This window comes from Phodopus roborovskii, unplaced genomic scaffold, assembly GCF_943737965.1.
Source record: "Phodopus roborovskii unplaced genomic scaffold, PHOROB, whole genome shotgun sequence".
NCBI classification, from domain to species: Eukaryota; Metazoa; Chordata; class Mammalia; order Rodentia; family Cricetidae; genus Phodopus; species Phodopus roborovskii.
Window position 1 is genome coordinate 29,863,666 of NW_026126433.1, and position 20,808 is coordinate 29,884,473.

Genomic DNA, 20,808 nt, shown 5'->3' on the forward strand with positions numbered 1-20,808 from the left:
ATGGTCCCTCCTCTGAGGAGACATGCCATGGCTGTAGCTCTGGGCCCATCCACAGGCATTATAAGAGATTTAGCTTTGAATACTTGCTGTCTTTCACTCCTCTATCATAAGGGATGAATCTAGGAACCCATGGCAGCAACTCTACATACACCGCTGTGTGTATGAACGGAAAGCCAACTCTCAGGCAGTTATTTTTTCTGAAGATAATTGAGAGTTATATGAAAACCCAATTCGTAAAAGGATTTGATTGTCGATGATATAAAATTCACCCAATTAATACCTAAGGATTAAGCCCACTCTTAATTAAGGCCATTCCTGATATCCTAGATATCAGAAACTAGGATTTGACCATGAATGAAGGTGTGGTCCTTGCACTGATGGCAGATAAAACAGAAAGATAACCTTCAGGGTCAGTGGTGGCTCTGCAGCAAAGGGAGGATTCTCGTAAGTCCAAGCCATGGGGTTCAGAAAATTCTGATAAACAGAGAATGTAACTCCCAAACAAAGAAATTGGATTATAAAGTAAGTGAGGACTTAAAAAAAAAAAAAACAGAAACATGTATCCAAATAAGAATCCAAAGGAGTATTCTGAAAGTGTAACCAACCTTTCCCAAGGCATAGATGTTTGCAATAGATTCAGTAACTGACCTTACACAGAACTCTTTATACGCCATCTTTATACTCAGATGCCTTCAGTAGAGTGTTGTTTCTTTCAGCTAAATGTGTGCATGGGTATTTGTATGTGTGTTAAGCAGACTTCTCTGACACGTGCAAAATGGTGGGTTCAGAGGCAGACAGATGGACTTTACTCCTTTGTTCGTTCGTTCATTCGTTCATTCCTTCCTTCCTTCCCTCCCTCCGTCCCTCCTTCCTTCCTTCTTTCCTTCTTTCCTTCCCTCCTTCATCATTTGACATTTTGTTCACTCACTCCCCATAAGGTGGCAAGTTCTCCAGGAAATAAAAGATGAATATGACCCAGTTTTTCCTCTAAGAATCCCTTAGTTTCCTGTGTGCATAGTCATGTTGGCTGGCACCTATAGTTCAAATGACAAGTTCAGTAATGGAGCATGTGCTTGGATCATTGAAAAGGAGATTTAACTAGAATAGGAGTCAGGAGAAGCTTCAAAGGAGTCACTTTTCTGACCTGAGCAAAGAAGGGAAGGAAGAACCAGGCATTGAGAATACAATAGAAAGCAAGTGTCAGGAAGTGAGATGTGAGAGGATAGAGTGTTCTAGTAACATCTGGTATGCCTCAGTTACATGATGTGAATGGAGGGTAAACAGTGGACAGGCAGAGAGAAAACTGTTTAGAGATGAAACTAGAAAGACAGCAGGGGCAAACCATCAATAATTTTGCTTTGTTAAGAACAATCAACTCTTTCAATCTCCTACTGTGTTATGCTCTGGGCAATCTGTACATTTCTTATTAAGTATCCCAGAATTTCTTCGAGGCTGAAAACTCTTCTAGTTATTTAATGATTTTAGAGAGAGGAAAATGAAGTCCATATAAGTTTGGTAACTTGTTTAATACCCAATCCATGCACAGTGGTAGGACTCAGATTCTTGGAATAGAGACTGCTTTCTTTCTGTTGCATCACACAGGCACCCTTCTTAGACAAGCAGGTTTGCTCTGTGTACAGTTAGAGCTATGGAATCAGGGGACACAAGAGTATATGCTCATAATATATGTAGTATAAATCAGGGAGAGGAGCTGAGACAGGAGGATTCAGAACGCATTATGAAAGAAAATCAGGTACATATTGATGAGGACTTGGATTGGGGACCACATGGGTATGAAAGGAATTCAGGGGCAAGGAGTACTGGTAGTGATGGATCAATGAATATAAATTAGGGTGTGAGGGGAATGGGCTACTAGAAGGCAATGAGATCTTCAAATTGTTGATAAAATGTCTTTCTTCTCATTTCCTGGTGAGAATTTTGTGTTTCTTTTCCAACTGTGACTCAGTTCATATGAGGCTGAAGGATGTGGTAAATTCTATGAAGTTCTAATCTTGGTAAAACTCTCTCCAGGCTACTTAGAGTCCCTTTCCATCACTTTGAGTTGCATTAGATACCAGCTTCATAAATGAACTTTTTCATTCTGTTAATGGAAACCCATCTTCTTCTCCTGGATGCTCCCTCCAGACACTGTACCCCTGTGATCTGCTACTTTTTCTTTTCTTCAGTTAATTTCCGCTGTGCCCCCGTATGCCATGACTAGTCCTCAGCAACATCTCTATAATGGCAAGCTCTTCTTAAGAGTCCACTTCACCTGTTTTGATTTAACTACAGCCTCACTTCCCCAGGGATGTAGTTTCCTCTGAAGCTTTCTCTAGTGGTAACTGTTTCTTATCTTGCCTCTCATACTCTTGAACATGGACATGAGGCTGATCCCTCACTGCAATTGTCCTTTATTGTCTAGTCATCTCTGGCTCCTGGAAGCCAGAATCATCCTGTGCCTGGTTGATATTTATTTTCTTGTTACACTTCTTGGTTCACTGAGGATTTACAGTAGTGAACAATTGTTACCGGCAGAAGCCTATACCATTCTTACTAACTTCTGCTCCCATACGTACAATCATTTAACTTTTGCTCCTCTTAGATATTTACTGCCTTACCTTGCTTCCTCATAGTTATAATCTCTTCTCAGTCACTACACCAATGCTATGTCCTAGACTTTATTGCAAACTGCATTTCCCCTATAACTGCAACAAAAAATGTCACATCATACTTCCTCCAGTCTCTTCCCTATAACATATCATCTCTCATCCTGGGGTTCAAATGACCCTTTCAATGGGAGTTACATTTCAGATATCCTGCCTATCAGGTATTTACAATACAATTCACAACCATACCAAAATTATAGTCATGAAGTAGCAGTGAAAAATTGTTGGGGGTCACCACATTATGGGGGACTGCATTAGATGACCACAGCATTAGGAAGGTTGAGAACTACTTATCTTTGGACTTGGCCTACCTTTTTTTTTTTTTAATCATAATTAACTTCTCTATTTCAATGATTGGCTTAGAATACTGAATCTATGGTGTATTCACTGGTATATAATCTTAATCCCTTTGTTCCTTTGTCTTTTTCTTTCATCTTGTCCACACATGCACCTTGATTAAATCCATCTTTCCATCTAACACATGCCTACTGGTATGTGAAAAAATGAATAGAGCTGAAAAAAATGCACCCAACTATAGTCTTGTGTATTTATGACCATGAATACTATGTGGGTCTTTAATGCTGCCCTGGAGTCTACTATGCGTTGCCACTCAAGTGACACTCCTCCCTCCCTGCCTTTGAAGTGACCAGGTCACACATTTTTCTACAACAGTTTCTTACTCCTTTTAGCCAAGACCATTGCTTCTTGATAGCCGAGGAAACAGAACCAATCAGAGAAGAAAAAATTGCATCTTCCCATCACTGCATCTTCCCATCCTTCAAAAGGTGTCCTCATACCTTCTACGTTGCCCCTGACACAAAGAATGGAGTGATTCTTTGTAAGGCCCATTTCTCCATTCCCACATAAATGTCAACCCTTTTATTTATGGATCATGCCCCTGAGATTATCTCCTCTTTCTACTGCTTCATCACTCCATTACTTTCTACCAAATCATTCTTCCTATGTACCAGTAAGGTAGAATATCTTTCGTCATGAAAACAAAATCCATTTTCTGGATCCCACTTCACTCTCCAATAAGTACCCACTCTTCTGATTTCCCTTACGGCAAAGACATGGTTTCTATTCACAACCAATGCTAACTGCCCGCATGAACACATTCCTGTGCCAGATCATGACTTCTTTCCTGAATCCTTGGTGTGTATGTCCAATATCCTATCAGATTCCTTTCCTTGGATGTCTAACAGGAAAGTCAGCCCAACATACCTGTATCTAAAACTAAACCCTTCCATTGTACTCTCTGGCTCTGTACAACGTTGATCTTTTCAGTAAATAGAACCTCTATTCACTTGATTGCTCAGATCAAATATCTTAAATCTGATTTTGATTTCTTTATTCCAATCCATTACCTCACCTTGTGGGTTCTGCCTTTCTACCATCAAACTGCATGTTCCACCATCTTCTTTCAAGACACTGTAATGTTCCACTGTACCGAACACATTGCCCTTGGACACTATACTGGTCTCTAGCACCACCCTTTCCTGTTTCCATAATCAATAAGGTCCCAGTGGTCTAGCCATGCAACTTCCATAGCTTTGCTTCTCATTTCACTACCTTGCTGACCTCATACCAGCTACACTTTCTTTCTTGGTACTCAGGGTCATACTCAAAACAATCTCCCTTTAAAGCATGTGTACTTGCTCTCTGGAGTACTTTTGCTAATGATACACAAATCACTCATTCACTCAGGCTCCTCCTGAAGTGGCATTCCTTTAACCCCATCACACCCTGTCCTCTTACTTGGTTTCATTTCACATTACTTTTGCATTTATTCACAGGTCCACTATTTGGACACAAGATTCACGAGTGTAGACTTTTATGTTGTGTTCTTGGTGTCTACAATAGTATCTGATACATGCTGAGTACTCAAGATATACTTACTGAGTTAACTGATGAGTAAACGAAATCCCCTTGCTGTTTTCAGATGATACGAAAGTAGAACATAACTTTGACTTCTATAGACCACTTTAATTTTATAGTTAGAATTTTAAAACCTCAGCATTCCCAAAGTGTTATTAGTCATCTATTAACCAAAGCACCCTTAGTAGAATGTTCCACAGGTTAATTAGAGCTGGTGTATGTATGTGGAGAGCATAGCTATTGAAGTCACGGTAACCACAGATCCCTTAAAGACATGCATGTGATCAAGAGATTCTGCCATGCTCCTGCTAGAACTCTTGCTTTGTCTGGTGTTTACGTCCCTTTTTGTGGTCATGCCAACCAGTTCCAGCCTACTTCAGAACCTCATCTTGTATCATGTCCTCATAGTGTATCTGTTTTCCTCTCTGCCGTCTCAAGACTCTTCTCAGCAGTTCAATGGGCAGAAAGCTACTTAGCTACTTCCTGACTTGGGCTTTAGCACTTAGCATTTGACTTTTTTTTTTTTTTTTTTTTTTTTTTTTTTTTTTTTTAATTAAAACAGCCTTCTTCAGTTCTACATGATCAGGTGATCAGGCTTGTCCTCTTTCAGATCTCAGCCTCTGACCAATATAACTAGTGCTAGCTGCTCCCCTTCCAGCACCCTAAAAAAATGTATACCTTGTCTTTAAATGGCTATGTGAAATCACCTTCTCTTACTCAATAGTTCAACCCTACCAGGATGCAGTCACACCTATCTTTGGCAACAGCAAATTGTTCTGCTGGCTAGATGTTCCTTCAGAAGTTGGATGATGCATCCTTTTGTAAGGACTTGAGATGCCACCAGAAAGCAACTGTTTCCCTTTGCTCAGTGTGGCCTGGCTGACCTGGAGCTAACAGGATTTGGCTTCCCCTTTACCTTAATAGCCCCTGTGGCTATCTGGATATGGTGCAGTCGGCGTAGTGTGCTCTCTCTGTCAATGAAATAGGAAGCTGCCAGCTGGTGCAGGGTTTCCAGGGACACAACAGAGCTGTTCCCACTGCCCCCAACTACAGGGGCACCTCCTGATGTTTCTGCCTTTCTGCTCAGTTTCCTCTTGTCCACAAAAATGGTCAGGGACTCTTCTCCTATAACAAAAAACATGAGCTCATTAGTGAGGATGTCAGTTTCAGAATCCCCAGCCATTAAGAACCTGTAGCCCTCTGGCAGAGCAGACTGAGCTAAGAGAGAACAGTGCCCCTGCTGTGGGTTTCTCCCCATCATTTCTACTTTGAGAGCTCTCTCCACAGACTGTGCATAGGGTCACAGGCCTCCCTGCCTGGAAGGGTCTCCTTTCCCTAGCTCTTAAAGCTCCCCAAAGCTCACCCCTCAACAGAGTCTCCATTTAACATCCTCTATTGATCTCCATCACAGGCAATCTGTCTCCAAGGGGGAGACACAATTCTCCCCTCTCAAGTTGTTTATGAGAAGCCACATGGCTATTATTGCTCCCAGGGAAAGGGCAAAAGCTTTGAGGCCCTGCCTGGTTCCTCTCCATCAAACACTCACCACCTACCACATGCCAGCAGCTGGTCCCAACCCTGGGGAGCTGCGTTTTTGTCCACTGCACACTTAACTAAATGTTATGATAAACCCTGCTTGCTTCTTCCCATAGCTGGGAGAACTCTGTGTCTTCAGGTCTTGGGAGTCTGTCAGAGTGCCGGCTTCACTGTGCACAGCCCAGTCCTCACCCCCATTCTACCAGAGGGAATTGTGGTTTGGCTAGTCACCAATCCTCACAGTGAGAAAGGAGGGGATCAGTGACTCAATGAACATCTATCTATTTCTGTGCCTATAGATGTGACATTTGTAGCCACAGTAAGAATTAAGAAGTGTTTTTAAGTCCCTGGGTTAAATGGCTAGTCAAAATAAAAGTAGGAGCGCCCCCTGCTGGTACATGCTTAGTAGAAACCCGTGTGCACCCTCCCACCCACCCCAGCCTGCTTACCCCATACCCCCTTCCCCTCATGATGTCACTTTCAAATGAATAGAAATGTTCTAGGGTGGTTTCTGGTGCAGAGAGGACGCACTATTCTTCGATACACCAAAAAGGGGGAAAAGATGCAAGGAGAATATCAACATACAAAAGCTATTTCAGCCATGGAACAACCAGTTGGCGCGGTCGAGGATGCTGCTTACCTCCGAGAGTGGCAGAAAGTAAGAAATGAGTGCCGTACTTTTTGATGAGGTTTTCAGTAACCTGTTGCAGGTTGGGTCTCCTTCCGAGGAGGCGGATGTTACGGACAAACTCTGGAGCGAGAGGCAGGGGCAAACTGAAGAAGTCTTTCCTTTCTAGGGCCAAGTTGTTCACTTTCCATCTGGCAAATTCCCTGCAGGGAAAGCCACTGTATTTCAGAACAAGAAGTGTGAATCCTGAAAGAGATAAGGTCATTCCTCTGCTTGAGGCCTCCTATCAAGTCCCCTTTTCACAGGATGGAGAGGTCCAGTCTGAAAAGCTGACCTCCACCAGAGTATCTCCCACACAGCTTTCCCACTGAACAGTGGTATCTCAGTGTCTTCCCAAGGCAGTTGCTATGCCTCACAGAGAAGTAGAAAAAGCACAGGCTGGGCACTGGGAAGGGATTTTCAGAGAACTACAGCTGTCACACAGCCGATGAGTTATGGCTTCCATCTTAGCTTCAATTGCTCACTGCTAAAAACCAGAAGGCAGGTCTAGAGAGAACAATGTTTTAACATTTGGGACTCAGATCCCTTAGTACCCTCAGAGATAATTACACCCCCCTACTTGCTTATGCAGCTCATATCGATTGATACGAACCACATCAGAAATTAAAACTGAGAAGATTAAAGTTATCTATCCAATATTGCATTTGAAGTTAGCAGTAATAAACCAAATACATAACACATAACCAAATCAATGCATTTTATGACAATAACTATAGGTAGTGAACAAAACAAATTTGACAAGAAGAGTATATTGCTTTGTGACTTTGTAAATCTTTCACAGTTTCATTCTCATATTTGCTTCTATATTCAGTGTGTCATCATAATTGTGGAGTTCCAAGCTCGGGGCCACACTAAACTAAAGAAATGGCTATTTCTTACAAGTTACTTATAGCATGGTGTCTGAAGCCATATCAATAAAATGTGTACTTTACTGCATTGAAATCTAAAGTTTTATATTCCGTTTTTAACAGATCTTCTTACCCTGCACAATCAGTAACAGCATGCATTAGCCATCCTGGACATATCTGTTCACTGAGATATGAAGCTCTTTTAACATCTGGGCATTTCATTGTATAGTTCTAAAACATCAGACTAGTAAATACCACCATGACTGCATCAGAAATACCTAAATATCATGGAGTTGACTAGCTTATATAATAATGAATATTTTCTTTTGGAATTTGAGTTTTTATGTGAAAACTGAAATTTTATTTTTACTAATAAATCACCAAGTTTTCCTAAATTTTAGTTGTTTTACTAGTAAATACCATCAGTTTAAAAGATAGCTTTTTAAAAGAAAACATCTGCCATACACTTGAGTCTAAATAACTATAGGTTGTCTGCTGCTCTTGCTTTCAAGAAAAATAGAGTATTAGGAAAACAAAGGTTGCTTGCTCAGCTTGTAACTCAACCACATATGTATTTTCCCTTGAGATCACCACAATTCTTTAGTAGCCTCAGACATGCTCTGTGTGTGCTAGCCATTTCATCACCTGGAATATTAAAAAAAAAGTATTCAAGGTCAGTATTTAATGCTATTAATAATAAAATGTATTGCTTTATGACATTCTTAAGTGAAGCTGCCATAGTCTATCTCTCCTTTCTGTTTGTGTGTGGGGCTATGTGTTTAGTTCATTTGTATTATGATGAACAACACATGATTACCAGATAAATTTTAGTTGAGAATTTTCATTCCAATTAACACATGAGTTTTCTTTACCTCCCTGCCTCCCAACTTTCAGTGCAAATGTCACATGGGTCCTGAAAGGAACCAAGAAGACCACACTTTAAGCAGCCTGTTTCTAAAGGTATCTGGGTCTCTTTACAGACACATCCATGATTTTACTCATCATGATTTGCCCTCTCTGACACATTTGAATATCAAGAGAGGAAAGATATCTAAGTGGAATCTTTGCTCGAGCTGAAATTTAAATAATTCTAGGAAATTAATTTCTCATCCCCTACCCAACCCCATATTACACTGGTAAAAACTGGGCCTTTCTGTCTTGGGAACCAGTAAGATATAAAGTTTTCATAGATCCCTCACAGATCCCAATCCTGGTCATTTTAAAAGTTCATAACCTTGATATAACCTTCCCCTCAAAGCCAAGAGTGCCAACAATGAGAGAGCTTCAGAAAATAAGAAAAACAAATAAATGAAAACCCATGCCTAATCTAAGCCTATGGAAGTCTCCCCCAACCCTATCTAATTCAAGAGGCACAGATTTAAAGTAGGAGCATATGCCCAACATCACCAGCCCAACAAAGGAAAATGGTGACTAATAATTCATGGTTTCAACTTAGTCTTTCAAATTTTTCATTGTGCTGCTTTATTTATCGAACAAGGCAAGTTAATAATAATATATCATCGGTTATTTCTTTTGTGCAGGAAATGCTAAACTTTAATTAAAGCACAGGGTATTTGTCAAAAGCATTTGCTATCCCAAATCCCAGTACAGGGTAAAGAACAGTTGCTGATCTCATTTGTGGATAGCTGGATGGGAACCAGTATCCTCTCGTTGGCTAGAGGATAATTATACTGATGAATCATAAAACCAGATTACTAAAAACAGAAACAAAATATAATCAAAAGAAAACCCCTGGGGTTATCAAACCCAGGCTCTCTACCTTGGAATGAGCAACATGTAGATTTCATTAACTAATACTTTTTATCATGATCTCTTCCTAAATTCAAGAATGAAGAAGAGACATTCTTGCACTTTCCATGATTTCTTACAATGACTCAAGCCCATCACTTTCCTTTCCTGGCCATCTCATTCAGATGGGCATTCTCTCTCTCTCTCTCTTTATCTCTTTCTCACCCTCTTTCTCTCTCTCATTCACTTAGACTTTTTATCACCTGATGTCATCTATTTTCCCTCCTTCTCCCATTAGAACATAAATTCTGCCAAGGTAGGATTTTTTTCCCCTGCCATTAACTTTTCTCCAGTAGAAGAAACATATTAACCATTCTTACAACAGAACAACAGTAGATCACTGCAGCACAGTTTTGTTAAGTAATTGAAGGAGACATTCTCCATGCCCTACAATGCCGTAGCTTTTCCAATCTACTTAATGGAAAATTGATTTAAAAATAGTTATAGGAAAATAACCTAGGAAGCAACAACCAATTAGTGATTGACCTGACATGAAATGAAACAGTCAAAAATGTATGTGTATCAGGAAGTTAAGTTTTATTTATAAAAGTACATGAGATAATTTTGTGCATTTAAATATCAATATTTAGAATGTAGAGGTAGGAAGATTGCTATAACCAGCATGGTCTATGTAGGCCAGTCAGAATTACATAGCTAGACCCTATATCAAATAATAGTAAAATACTGCCAGCAAATCCTTTTCTCTTTTGCTTTTATAGTGTCTGGGCCCTCATACACTCTCCATTGCAGACATGGACAACTTCTTGTCTGTCCGCTGTCTACATTCAAAGCCTAGTTCATGCAAAACATTCTCTCATTGTGCTTTCCACTCAGATGTTAATGATCAGTAGCTCCATTCCTCTACAATGAATCTAGTAATTTCTACCACTCATTGTGTTAAAGATCGACCAAAGAAGCAACACTCTTAGAGTTCTGCACTTTTGCTCAGTTTGTCATCAGCCTTGGAAACTCTGTTTAATGCAAGTCAATAACTAAAGAATATTTACTTAAATGAGGAACTGACACTCAGAAAGCTAAGTGATTGCCCAATGTCATCTACTAAAGAGCATGAGAGCATGTATTCTTTTATACTGTTAGAAATGAAGGGAAAGTTTGAGTGTCATCTGCCAGTCTTCTCCAGATTATGGATTGCCAAGGGTTTTGGGAGCAGGATAAATTGCAGTGTCAGAACCTGTCTCAAAAAGATGGGAAAAAAAGAGGAGAAGGGAAAGCGGGAGGAGGAGGGAGAGTAAAAAGAAAGGAGGAAGGAGAAAAGAAGAAAGGAAACAAAGGCAGAAAACACTTCAGAGTCCTGGATGAGGATGCTCAGAGCAGGCTAAATCAGAGAAAGAAGACCTGCCACCTTAGCACTTGCCCTGCTGTTTTTAAGACTTGGGAAGCCTTTGACTTATCTGTGATCCATTTATAGTGGACTCAGCTTCTAACATGCATCTTGGCTAAGAAAACCATGAAACAAAGATGTCATAGTTTATCCAAAGGAAAGCAACCAGCTGATAGCAGAACCTGAGCAAAATGATATCACATTAAATTTCCTCAGGGTCATGGTGACAATAGCAAGAGCTGAACCCCCAAAATGTTAAAGGAATAACTTGAATGGAGTCACAATTAGAGGGAGGCCAAGCTTAAATCTCAGTGCCAGTGGTTAAGGTCAACACTACACTGCTTTTGACAATTTTGTCTTCCTTTGTGTCCCTGAAGTATATACTCATGGTATTTCAATCCCTTTATAAAGTTAGCTGTCTTCTAACAAAAATAGTGTCATTACTAACAACATGGCATTTCTTTAATTACTACACAAAACATGAGTTTACTATATATTCAATACAGTATACTATTTATACTACAGCAGAACCTTTTTTGGATTGAATTGGTTTCCTGATGCTCCTTTGTAGAAGAAAAAATTGAGCTTGAGAAAGAAATCCAGTTAATATACAAAGCATTATGGGAAGAATCCCAAAGACCTTAGTCCAAGTTCCATGGGTGCTCAGAAAATCCTAACACAGAACAACAAATTACTTAGAAAAGTGATTGGTATTGTCTTAGAAAGCATTTCATGAATAAACTATAAAAAGAATGTCTAATGTTTAATGAATTCTTACCATGTGCTAAGATTCCAAGTACCTTAGAAGGGTTATCTATAAAATATCCCTATTAGGAGGAAAAATTACTTTTATCCTATGAATAATGAAATGGAGGCAGGTTATTTTAATTTACCCTACTGGTAACAGCCAGTAGGTGGCAGAATCAGAGTTGAAATATGCTTGTTTTGACAGGACATTGACCACTGTTACATGATACCACTGCCTGAGAAAGCAAAGGAAGGGGTCTAACACAGAGAGGGGAAGTGTGGAGGGAGGAGGAGGAAGAGAGAGGTTTGCTGGAGAAACAATGCATAAGGGCAGGGACTTAATTGGAAGCATTTCACCAGAGCAGATCACTGGAGGGAGAACTCATGGAATAGGGTGACATTTGCAACACAGGAAAAACAAACAAAAGCCCAGTCTTCTCCTGTCATTTCAGTGATTGTTGTTATGTCTTGGATGTGGATTGGACAACATATACGTGTGTGTGTGTGTGTGTGTGTGTGTGTGTGTGTGTGTGTGTGTGTGTGTGTATGAAACTTGATAGTCACTATGGCAATGTTAAGAGGTACTGGGAACTTTAATAGGCTGGGTGGGTGGGGGAAATGAGAGTGGGGGAGGTGGTTAGGCTAGATCTCATGGGACTGTGGATAGTTTTCTGGGAATTTTATCATACAAAATAATGTTCCTAGTTCCTCCTCTTTGACTGTCCCTTCTTGTTTTGTTCAGTGATCTCTCCCTCCTGGATTAAGTTTCACCATGATGCCATCCACCATGCAGCCACATGGTTCCTTACCAGTGGCTAACAGCACCATAACCTATCTCCTCCATAACTGTGAACTCTATTAGCTCTTTCCTTTATAATGCACCCAGTTGCAGCTATTTTGTTATACTGACTAATACAGGTGTCAATTTGGGATTAGGAGCTAACTACACAAAGGCTCAGACTCCAAGGCTTCAGAAACCATACACTAACTCCAGTCAGCTTCTTCCCAGGCCTTGGGGACTTTCATTGATACAAAATAATTGGGGAACATTTGTGAAGGAAGTTTAACCCAGATAGTAGTAGTATAAGTTCTATAAGCACATTTAGAGGCTGGTTCTTTGCAGCATCTAAAACCACAGAAGACAATATGGGAAAGCAGCCTAAGCTAGCCAAAGAGTAAGTGTTCATTTCCGATTTTTCATTTAGCAGTTTTTTCCCCCAGTAATAAAATAATCAAGGCTTTTTTCCCTAAGAAAAGAATGTTTTCTATATATCAATTATATTAACACACAGTGCCTCAATTAAGCCATCATCTTTGTTTCAATTAAGGCATCAAGTAAATCTCCATTTCAATTTAGCCATTTCTCCTAAAATCTTCTCCCACTGTGTTTGTTACACAGTAAATAGTCTGAGAAAGCAAACATTTCAAACAGCACTGTAGTCCTATGGAAAGTTCTTTAGAGCAGCAGAGGCCATTGCAGAAAAAGTTCCTGGGTTGGGCAGAAGAATGGACTGAGCTCTTGAAGGCAGACTTTGAGAAAAAGGCATATGCATTTCAAAAGGATACTTCAGTAGATGGCTATCATCAATAGAAGCTTACTGCATTTCTCATCTCCCTCTAGTGCAATCAGGGCTACCTCTGTCTGTCCAACTAACACAAACATAAAATCATCAATAACAACTAAGATAAAATATAAGAAAGGTGAATTCCAGACAGGAAGGTGAATTCAGTGTCTTGTAACAGACACACATACCATGCACAGCCATGTGTTCAGATATTTTTAGGTATAAAGAAAAAGAGGGGAATTCTAAAGTTATCACTACTATTTTCGTCTCAAACTGCTTCACACTAATGACACAGATGGACATTTAAAGATGGCTGGCTCTTCCAGTTGTACAATGATGATTGTACATGAGATTAGGGAAAGTTGAATCATACTCATGCCAAATTTCAAGCGCTTCAGCAGGGATTCAACTGGGTCAGCTATGAGCCAACTCTGCATTTGAAACCAGAGGGGGTCTCTACTCATGGTGTTAAATGGCTATAAGATGTACTTATTCAAAAACTGTAACTAGAAAGTGGTATCTCCAAGTCTTCACTACCCTACGGCACTGTGTCCTGTGTAACACAAGGTCAACAACAAATCTGCCAGGAAGAGCCTCCCTGCAGGGTCTCACAGCATCTGAAGATGAAAGATTCAGCAAGAGCACAGCTGGGGTCTTCCAGCCAGGTGGTGTTTCCACTTAAGCACCACTTTTCAGACTTGTAAACTGAGAGCATTGATCCAGCTACATGAAGAGCCATTAGTTATGAAGTTTTCCTACCTATGAAGGCTTAAGGGAGAGATATTTGAAAATTGAATATGCTGGATAGATAGGTGAGTAGATAGGTAGTTAGATAGATGATAGATACATGCATGTATAATACATACATATATACAAATAGAAATATGGTAGATAAATGACAGATAAGTAATAGACGATAGGCAGATGATACATGATAGGCAGATAGATGGATATGTAGAAGGATAGATAGATGCATGATAGATTTTTAAAAGTTAAAATCTAGTAATAATGAACAGTAGTCTAAACTGTGGATAGTGAGCCAAATTTTTCTACTACTGGTTTTCTAATACATCTTTATCTTTATTCTTTTATTGGAAAACATGTTCATCACACTACCAAGGTCACCGATATGGTTGTCATCTGGGAAGTGACATTCCACATACTCTGAGCTTGCAGCTTTCTGCATTGCATTCACCATGGCACCCCTGCAGGCTTAGCAGCATCCTATCCTAGAGTCAGTGCACCCCTGTGTGCTAGGAGCCATTTGTTCCTCCTGAGTTAGACTCTGGGAATCATTGCTGTTTCTAGCACAGTCAACCGATTATCACCTGCTCGGTCAGGCAGCAGTTCTCGGAATAGAACTGGGACTCCCTGAGAGGTGTGGGTAACTTAAATCAGCTATAGAGCCCAGGATGCCTAGCACCAAGCAACATCTTGCAGTTCTCAGATGGCCCACACAAGTGGGCTGATATAACAAGTACTATTGCTCCTTTCCATTTTGGACCCTTCTAGTCTATTTTTAGCAACCTCTCTTTTGGGAGGCATCACCCAACTTTGATGCTCCAAAGGACTGCTACATTGCAAGGGACTAAACTATCATTCTATAAGTGATTTCTATAGAATAGACCATGATCATAACAAAAACATATGGCGGGGTTTCCCTGCAAAATGAAGAAAGACAAAAAATAGGTTGTTGAATAAACTATTTAAGAACTTTGAAACAATGTACAGGCATTAATCCAAAAACATGAATGATTTTTGTAATCTTCCATGACTCTTCTTAGTCTACTTAAACTGTCAACCAATGACCTCTCAGAACATTTCTCACACCTCAGTAAGTTCTGGATAAATGTTAATATTGGATTCTCTGAACTCACCTTTTTCTTAAAGAGTTGTTTCTCTGGGCAGCTTAAATTTTGCTGGCTGGACACAGGAATGTCCACTGAGTATTGCATCACTGACTTTCCTAAAGAGTTTTTGCACATGGCTTTCTCTAGTTCTATGTCTCTACCAATGTCCCACATACCCAGGGTTCAATCTGCCACACAAAAACACTATCATTTTTCTTTTTTCATAGGACCACGGTTTTAAGTTCAGAAAACTCACAGGAATATGTAGTTGATGGTTTCTTTATTTCTTTCTTCCTTTCTTTTTTCTCTCTCTTTTAATCTTTCAGGACCCTCCACCAGCTCCCAAATAATCACATGGAGGCTTATTCTTATGAATGCCTGGTCTTATGTTGGCTTATTTCTAGCCAGCTGTTTGGAACTTAATTGATCTCATCTACCTTTTGCCTCTGGGCTTTTTTATATTCTATGTACCTTTGTTTGCTCCTTACTCTATATCTGTTTCTTGCTGTGTAGTTGGGTGGCTGGCCCCCCTTTTTTTTCTCACTCCATCATTTTTCTTCCCAGATTTCTCCTCTTATTTATTCTCTCTGCCTGGCAACCCTGACTGTCCTTTCTCCTTCCTAGCTATTGGCCATTCAGTTCTTGATTAGACCAATCAGGTGTTTTAGACAGGCAAAGTAACACAGTTTCAAGAGTTAAACAAATGCAATATAAAAGAATGTAACATACTTGCATCATTACACAAACATTACATAGCATAAACAAATATAACACATCTTCAACTAATATTTCTCAACAGGAATGGTCAGACCCAACATGGACATTGGGAGATTCCAGTTGTTCACCTCAGAGACTTGGCTAAGAGCATTTTAGATTCTCAAGCTTGATTTTAGAGGCATTGAGATCTATAAGTGTTTTGACTCCTATACAGAGTGAAGTATTTCTAGACATATCACATCATTAAAAGATTTCTGTCTCAACAACAGATCACTATAATCTTCTTGGCTATTAGAGTTTCTACTGCTATAATGAATGAGACATGATTAATCAGAGTCATAAAAAGAAATGATAATAACAATCATAATTTCTTATATGGTATAGTGAAATCTTTTAGTATTTTTTTAAACTGCATTTCTTAAAATGCATTTTCATACTTGCTTAGCTAATTTATCAAAAGGACCTTAGAGGAAATAAAGGGGATACTATTAATCAACTATTTTCCTTCTATAAGTTAACAAGTAAGGATGCTGGAAACAGAAATGACTGGCTCCCAAGACTCAGTCAATTAGCTTCCAGGTCATGCTACTAATGATTTTATGTCTTTGATGGCTGAGCTCAATCTCAAGTTCCAAAACCCACCTTTATCATACTCCCTAGATAATTCTGCTTTGTTCAATATTTTAGATAGGAAGACTCCCCAGGCAAGAAAGTTTTCATTTTGACATCATTGGGTTAAATATGTTCTCAGCCCCTAAAATCTTGAAGTCACAAGAACAGGCATGAGGGTGGTGTTTCCTTGATGTCCTAGCGCCATGTCCTTCTCACTGTCTGAAAAAACTCAAGAAGCTTGGCATGGAGGTAATTTAGCAGCCTGCTGTGTTCTCAAACAACGGCCCGTAAACAATGATTGGCCAATTTCATTCTAATCTTTTCAATTTTGCTCTAATTAAAATCAAGCTGCAGCTTTCAAACAGTTTAATTAAAGCTGATTGGAAGAGGTGGGGAGGGGAGAGTCAAGCTTAGAGGAGGAGGAAGAGATCACTGTTTGGTGAGTCACACTGCCCTGTAGAGCTTAGGGATGTGAAGAGGGCACCCAAAGTGGCATGTTTGTGGAATCAACATGAAATGCAATAGATTACTTGCAATGAAGAGCCAGTTAATCTCTAAGAAGGAACTGAACAGGATACTGAGTGCTCTCAGGGAACAAACCCCATCTTTGCCTCGACCACCCAGCCTGCTGTTCTAAAGTTCATCTGTTCACCCATAGAGAAAATGACCTTCACACCATGGTTCACCTCCTGTCATACTTGTTTATTCAACTAGCCCAGTCCATGCTCTCCTTCTCCCCAGTAGACTTCTTTCTAGGATTCCTGAAAGCCATTGGATAATTTCCATAGGCTGTAGTTCCTACCAGTACTCTGAAAGTTTACTCATTCTGAAATGAGGCAGGTTGTCCATTATATAGGTGTATTTGCTTTTTATAGAGATACTTTTCTTTGACCAATTATTCTTAGTTCCTAAGAATCCCCATCTCTAGCCCTTTATGTTCAACTTTCACTTCTTACACTCGACCATATCAATGTGTTTCTTTCCAAATACCATCAGGTTGATGTATTTCAAGAAAGTGAGAGTAAATTGGATACAAGTGATGATGACTCTGTCATCATCTTCATCATCATTCTCATGATCTTCATGAGATGATTAACATCATCACCGGTCAATGTAGTAGACTGACTTCTCAATCTTGCACGTTTTAGGTCCCTGATTATAGTTCAGTAGAATCATTCAATTATCATGATATAACTTATTTTTCAACCCCATATATTCATAACGTGGTTGTATTACTTTGCTTTGGACAAAGTATTGAAGACAGAAGTGGCAATGTGACAATTCCTGGATGATGCCTCAAGAGCCATTACCTATCACCTCTCCCAGCTGCTCCTCTCTCCTCTTTAGAAAAATCACACCCTAAGGGTATTCTTCTAGTTCTGTTCTGTTAGCTTTGTCCTTAAAATAAATACCATTAGGAGACAGACCTAATGACCCCTTGCCCATCTTCAGCATAAGGCAAAGCTCTTGCAGCCAATCCTTACACATGGTCTGAATAAATGACCATTTTAATCTACTGAATATTGTTCTACTTTCTATGCATAATTGTGGCAATTGTTAAATAATACATATCAAGTGTCCAAGCTCTATTTCATATCTGAGCTAGCAGTTATGAATTTAAGTACCTTTATCAAGGTTTACTAAGTGATGAAGTATCTCTTTTACTCTCTACCACTTTCCCATTGTTCTTTCACTTGACTATCATTTCTAAAGATAAAGCATGATTGTGTAGCAATGATTTTGTGATCACCCAGCACCCTACAATCCTTAAAGGCCTAGCTTCTTTGTCATAAGGCACTCTGAAGGAAGGCCTCCTATATCCTATATTTGTGAAGCTGACACTTCCAATTTAAATGTAGGACTTTGCATTCTACTTTCTTACATTCAACCCTTTGTGACAGAGATTAGAAAGTTGTTCTGTGGGCTATTTCCATTTTCCATTTTGGACTCACAGATGGTCAAGCTTCCCTGATCTCCACACCCACAACTTTCTCTTCTTGTTTAGCCATGTAACTGTGTTCTAGGTAATAGAAGGCGAGTACAGGCCTGGGGGCAAGGCACAGAACTCCTACATAATTCTTCATGTGCTCTCTTCCTTCATCTACCAGGATTCAGAAGAGGGCTGGACTTCAGGCCTCAAAAGATGACAAAGTAACTTAGGTCAAAAGAGTCTCAGTCCAGAATGAAGCCCTGAAGCAATCTCTGCCTTAATCCTTCTCATCAATTACATCGCAGTGTGAAATGAACAGAAAAGGGTAGAAAAGCATGTTGCCCAGGTTTGTGGGCTTGCTTGTTTCAACACTTAGCCTGCTCTGACTAATACTATCTGAATTGTATCAACCCAATTTTCCAACTGGTGAAATATTGTTAACCTTGTAAGGGTCTGTTTCAATGACTTGTATTGTGTGTGTTGTCTGCATGGTCAAATAGCTGTGCTCACCCAGTATCTCTTCTAGCTTTATGGATACACGTGGTAAATGGCAATGCTCTCCTGGCACTAATGTTAGGCTATTGGATCTTGTTGGGGAAGGTCTTCACAGTGAGAGCACCACTGCCGTGAAGGATTTATTTTAAACTGTCCTATAACTATAAAATCAAAAGATTAACTTGGGCTACAGTTAAAGAGAGTAGCACATAGATTTTAAGTGATAAATTTGATTTATACATGGATTTTCATGTAGTAAAACAAGCTCAATAGAGTGAGGCTACCTCTCCTTTTCTCTTTCTGAGGAAACCTCTGCACATTTTCTCCTTACAAGTTTCTAGTTTTATCACTCTGGTATTTTCCATATTTACCTTCTTCACACACACACACACACAAAAAAAACCATATTAACCATTTATCTTGAAGTACAATAAATCTATTTTTGGTAATCTTCAAGTAATTAAGTTATTGTTATCCTACCAATTGAGGAAATGAAGCTCAGACATTCCAAAGTTACTTACACAATACTACAAATCTATCACAACCGCAGAGAAATCTAGGCAGCCTATTTGAGAGCCTGGAGTTTCAATCACATCTGTGGGCTGCATCTAATTCAGTCCTATACAATTCAACTGTTACTGAGTGGTTTTATCCTCTTACTCTGTTTACTCTGTCTTTCTATGGTGTAGACATGGTGCTGAGACAGGGAGGTTATATAAGATGTGTCCTTTGCCCCAGAGATCTCACAGACAAGTGACAAGCAAAGATAAGTAAGCACAAAACATATTAAGTTCTATTATAGTTATATGAAGGAGATGGGGAATCTTGGTAGATATAACCAACCCTCTGGCAAGAGTCAAAGTGGATTTGTTTGAAGGATGTGTAAGAATCAAGAAAGCGTTTTGCAGGCAGAAGACATGAGACACAGAAAGACATGCTGTCAAATGAGCATCCTGTGCCTGGGCAGATCTCAAGCTGTGCATTAGGGCAGAGCAATGGGAATGCAAACTCAGTAGCCTGAATTCAGTACTCACTGACTATTGGTAGAAGTGGGGAATAATAGATTTGTGCACAAGTTTTATAATGAAAAAATTTGAGTTTTATTCTTTGGGTCAGAAGAACTAACTGAGAAGATAGAGTTCCAATGAAGACAAAAATACAAGAGGTCCTTGCTAAATCCAGGAGAGGGGAGAAGACTGGACTGGAAGTTGAACTACAGTTTGGGTGGGGACAATGTTAGAGCAGAGATGGCAGTCTCAGCGATGACATGGCTGCTCCCATTAGGGAGTACCGTAAGAAACACAGGAGTGTAGTAGGACAAGTTTTGACATGGTCATCGCTTTACTACCAAGATCAAGCTCGGATATGCAAAACCAAAGCAGGATTCTTGGAGAAACTGGTAAACAAAAGTCAGGACATTTTCCCTATACTTAACTTGAATGAAAACTGTCTAGATTCTCTCCTTGTTTTTCTACACATTTCCAACTCTGACAGCTGTGATGGTTCAGCTCCTAAGATATGCCCCTGTGTTCTGGTGTGTGCCTGCGACCTACAGCCAGAGCTACTTGCCATCCAGAACTACAGAGAATGCTTCGAGGAGGAAAAGCTGGCTGTCAGTAGCTCTAAGATAGGCAACAGATATTGAACTGTGACAGTTCTTAAGAACTCTGAAAGTGAGCAAACAAGTGTGGTCCCTAGGAACCAGAATTGGTTTAAGGAGGGAATCTTGTCAAAATAAATTTCATTTGCTTTCTTTAGGAAGGAAGATAAAACTCAGGGAGTTGGAGTAAAATAAACAAGAACAGCTTAGGAGAAGATGCTTGAGAGGAAAAGGAGGAGAAGGGAGGAACCTCTGGGAGAGTGTGAAGAACTGACTTAGGCTTATCCCAGAGGAGAGAAGGCAGAGTCAAGACCAGCCAATGACATTAAGGGGGAGCAAAACAGACTCTACTTCAGAAAGATCTTCATAGCACTCAAGAGCTGAGGCAAGAGGATTACCATCAGTTTGAATTTCAGCCAAGGCTTCATAGTGAATTCCTGGGCTACAGGGTGGGGTCTCTTTGAGAAAGATAACAGAAGGAAGAGAAGATGGTTGAAGAAGAAGAGAGGCAGGGGAGAAAAAGAG

General features: G+C 39.8%; 1 protein-coding gene across 1 annotated transcript in view; it reads right to left on the bottom strand.

Moving 5' to 3' along the window:
- Brinp2 (BMP/retinoic acid inducible neural specific 2) overlaps positions 1–20,808 on the bottom strand; it is a 101,123-nt gene that overhangs the window by 15,612 nt on the left and 64,703 nt on the right. The window contains exons 3-4 of the mRNA XM_051186058.1: positions 6,721–6,911; positions 5,461–5,669 (exon numbers count right to left, since the gene is read on the bottom strand). Coding sequence (XP_051042015.1) covers positions 5,461–5,669; positions 6,721–6,911 — 400 coding nt within the window. The remainder of the gene's footprint in view (positions 1–5,460; positions 5,670–6,720; positions 6,912–20,808) is intronic.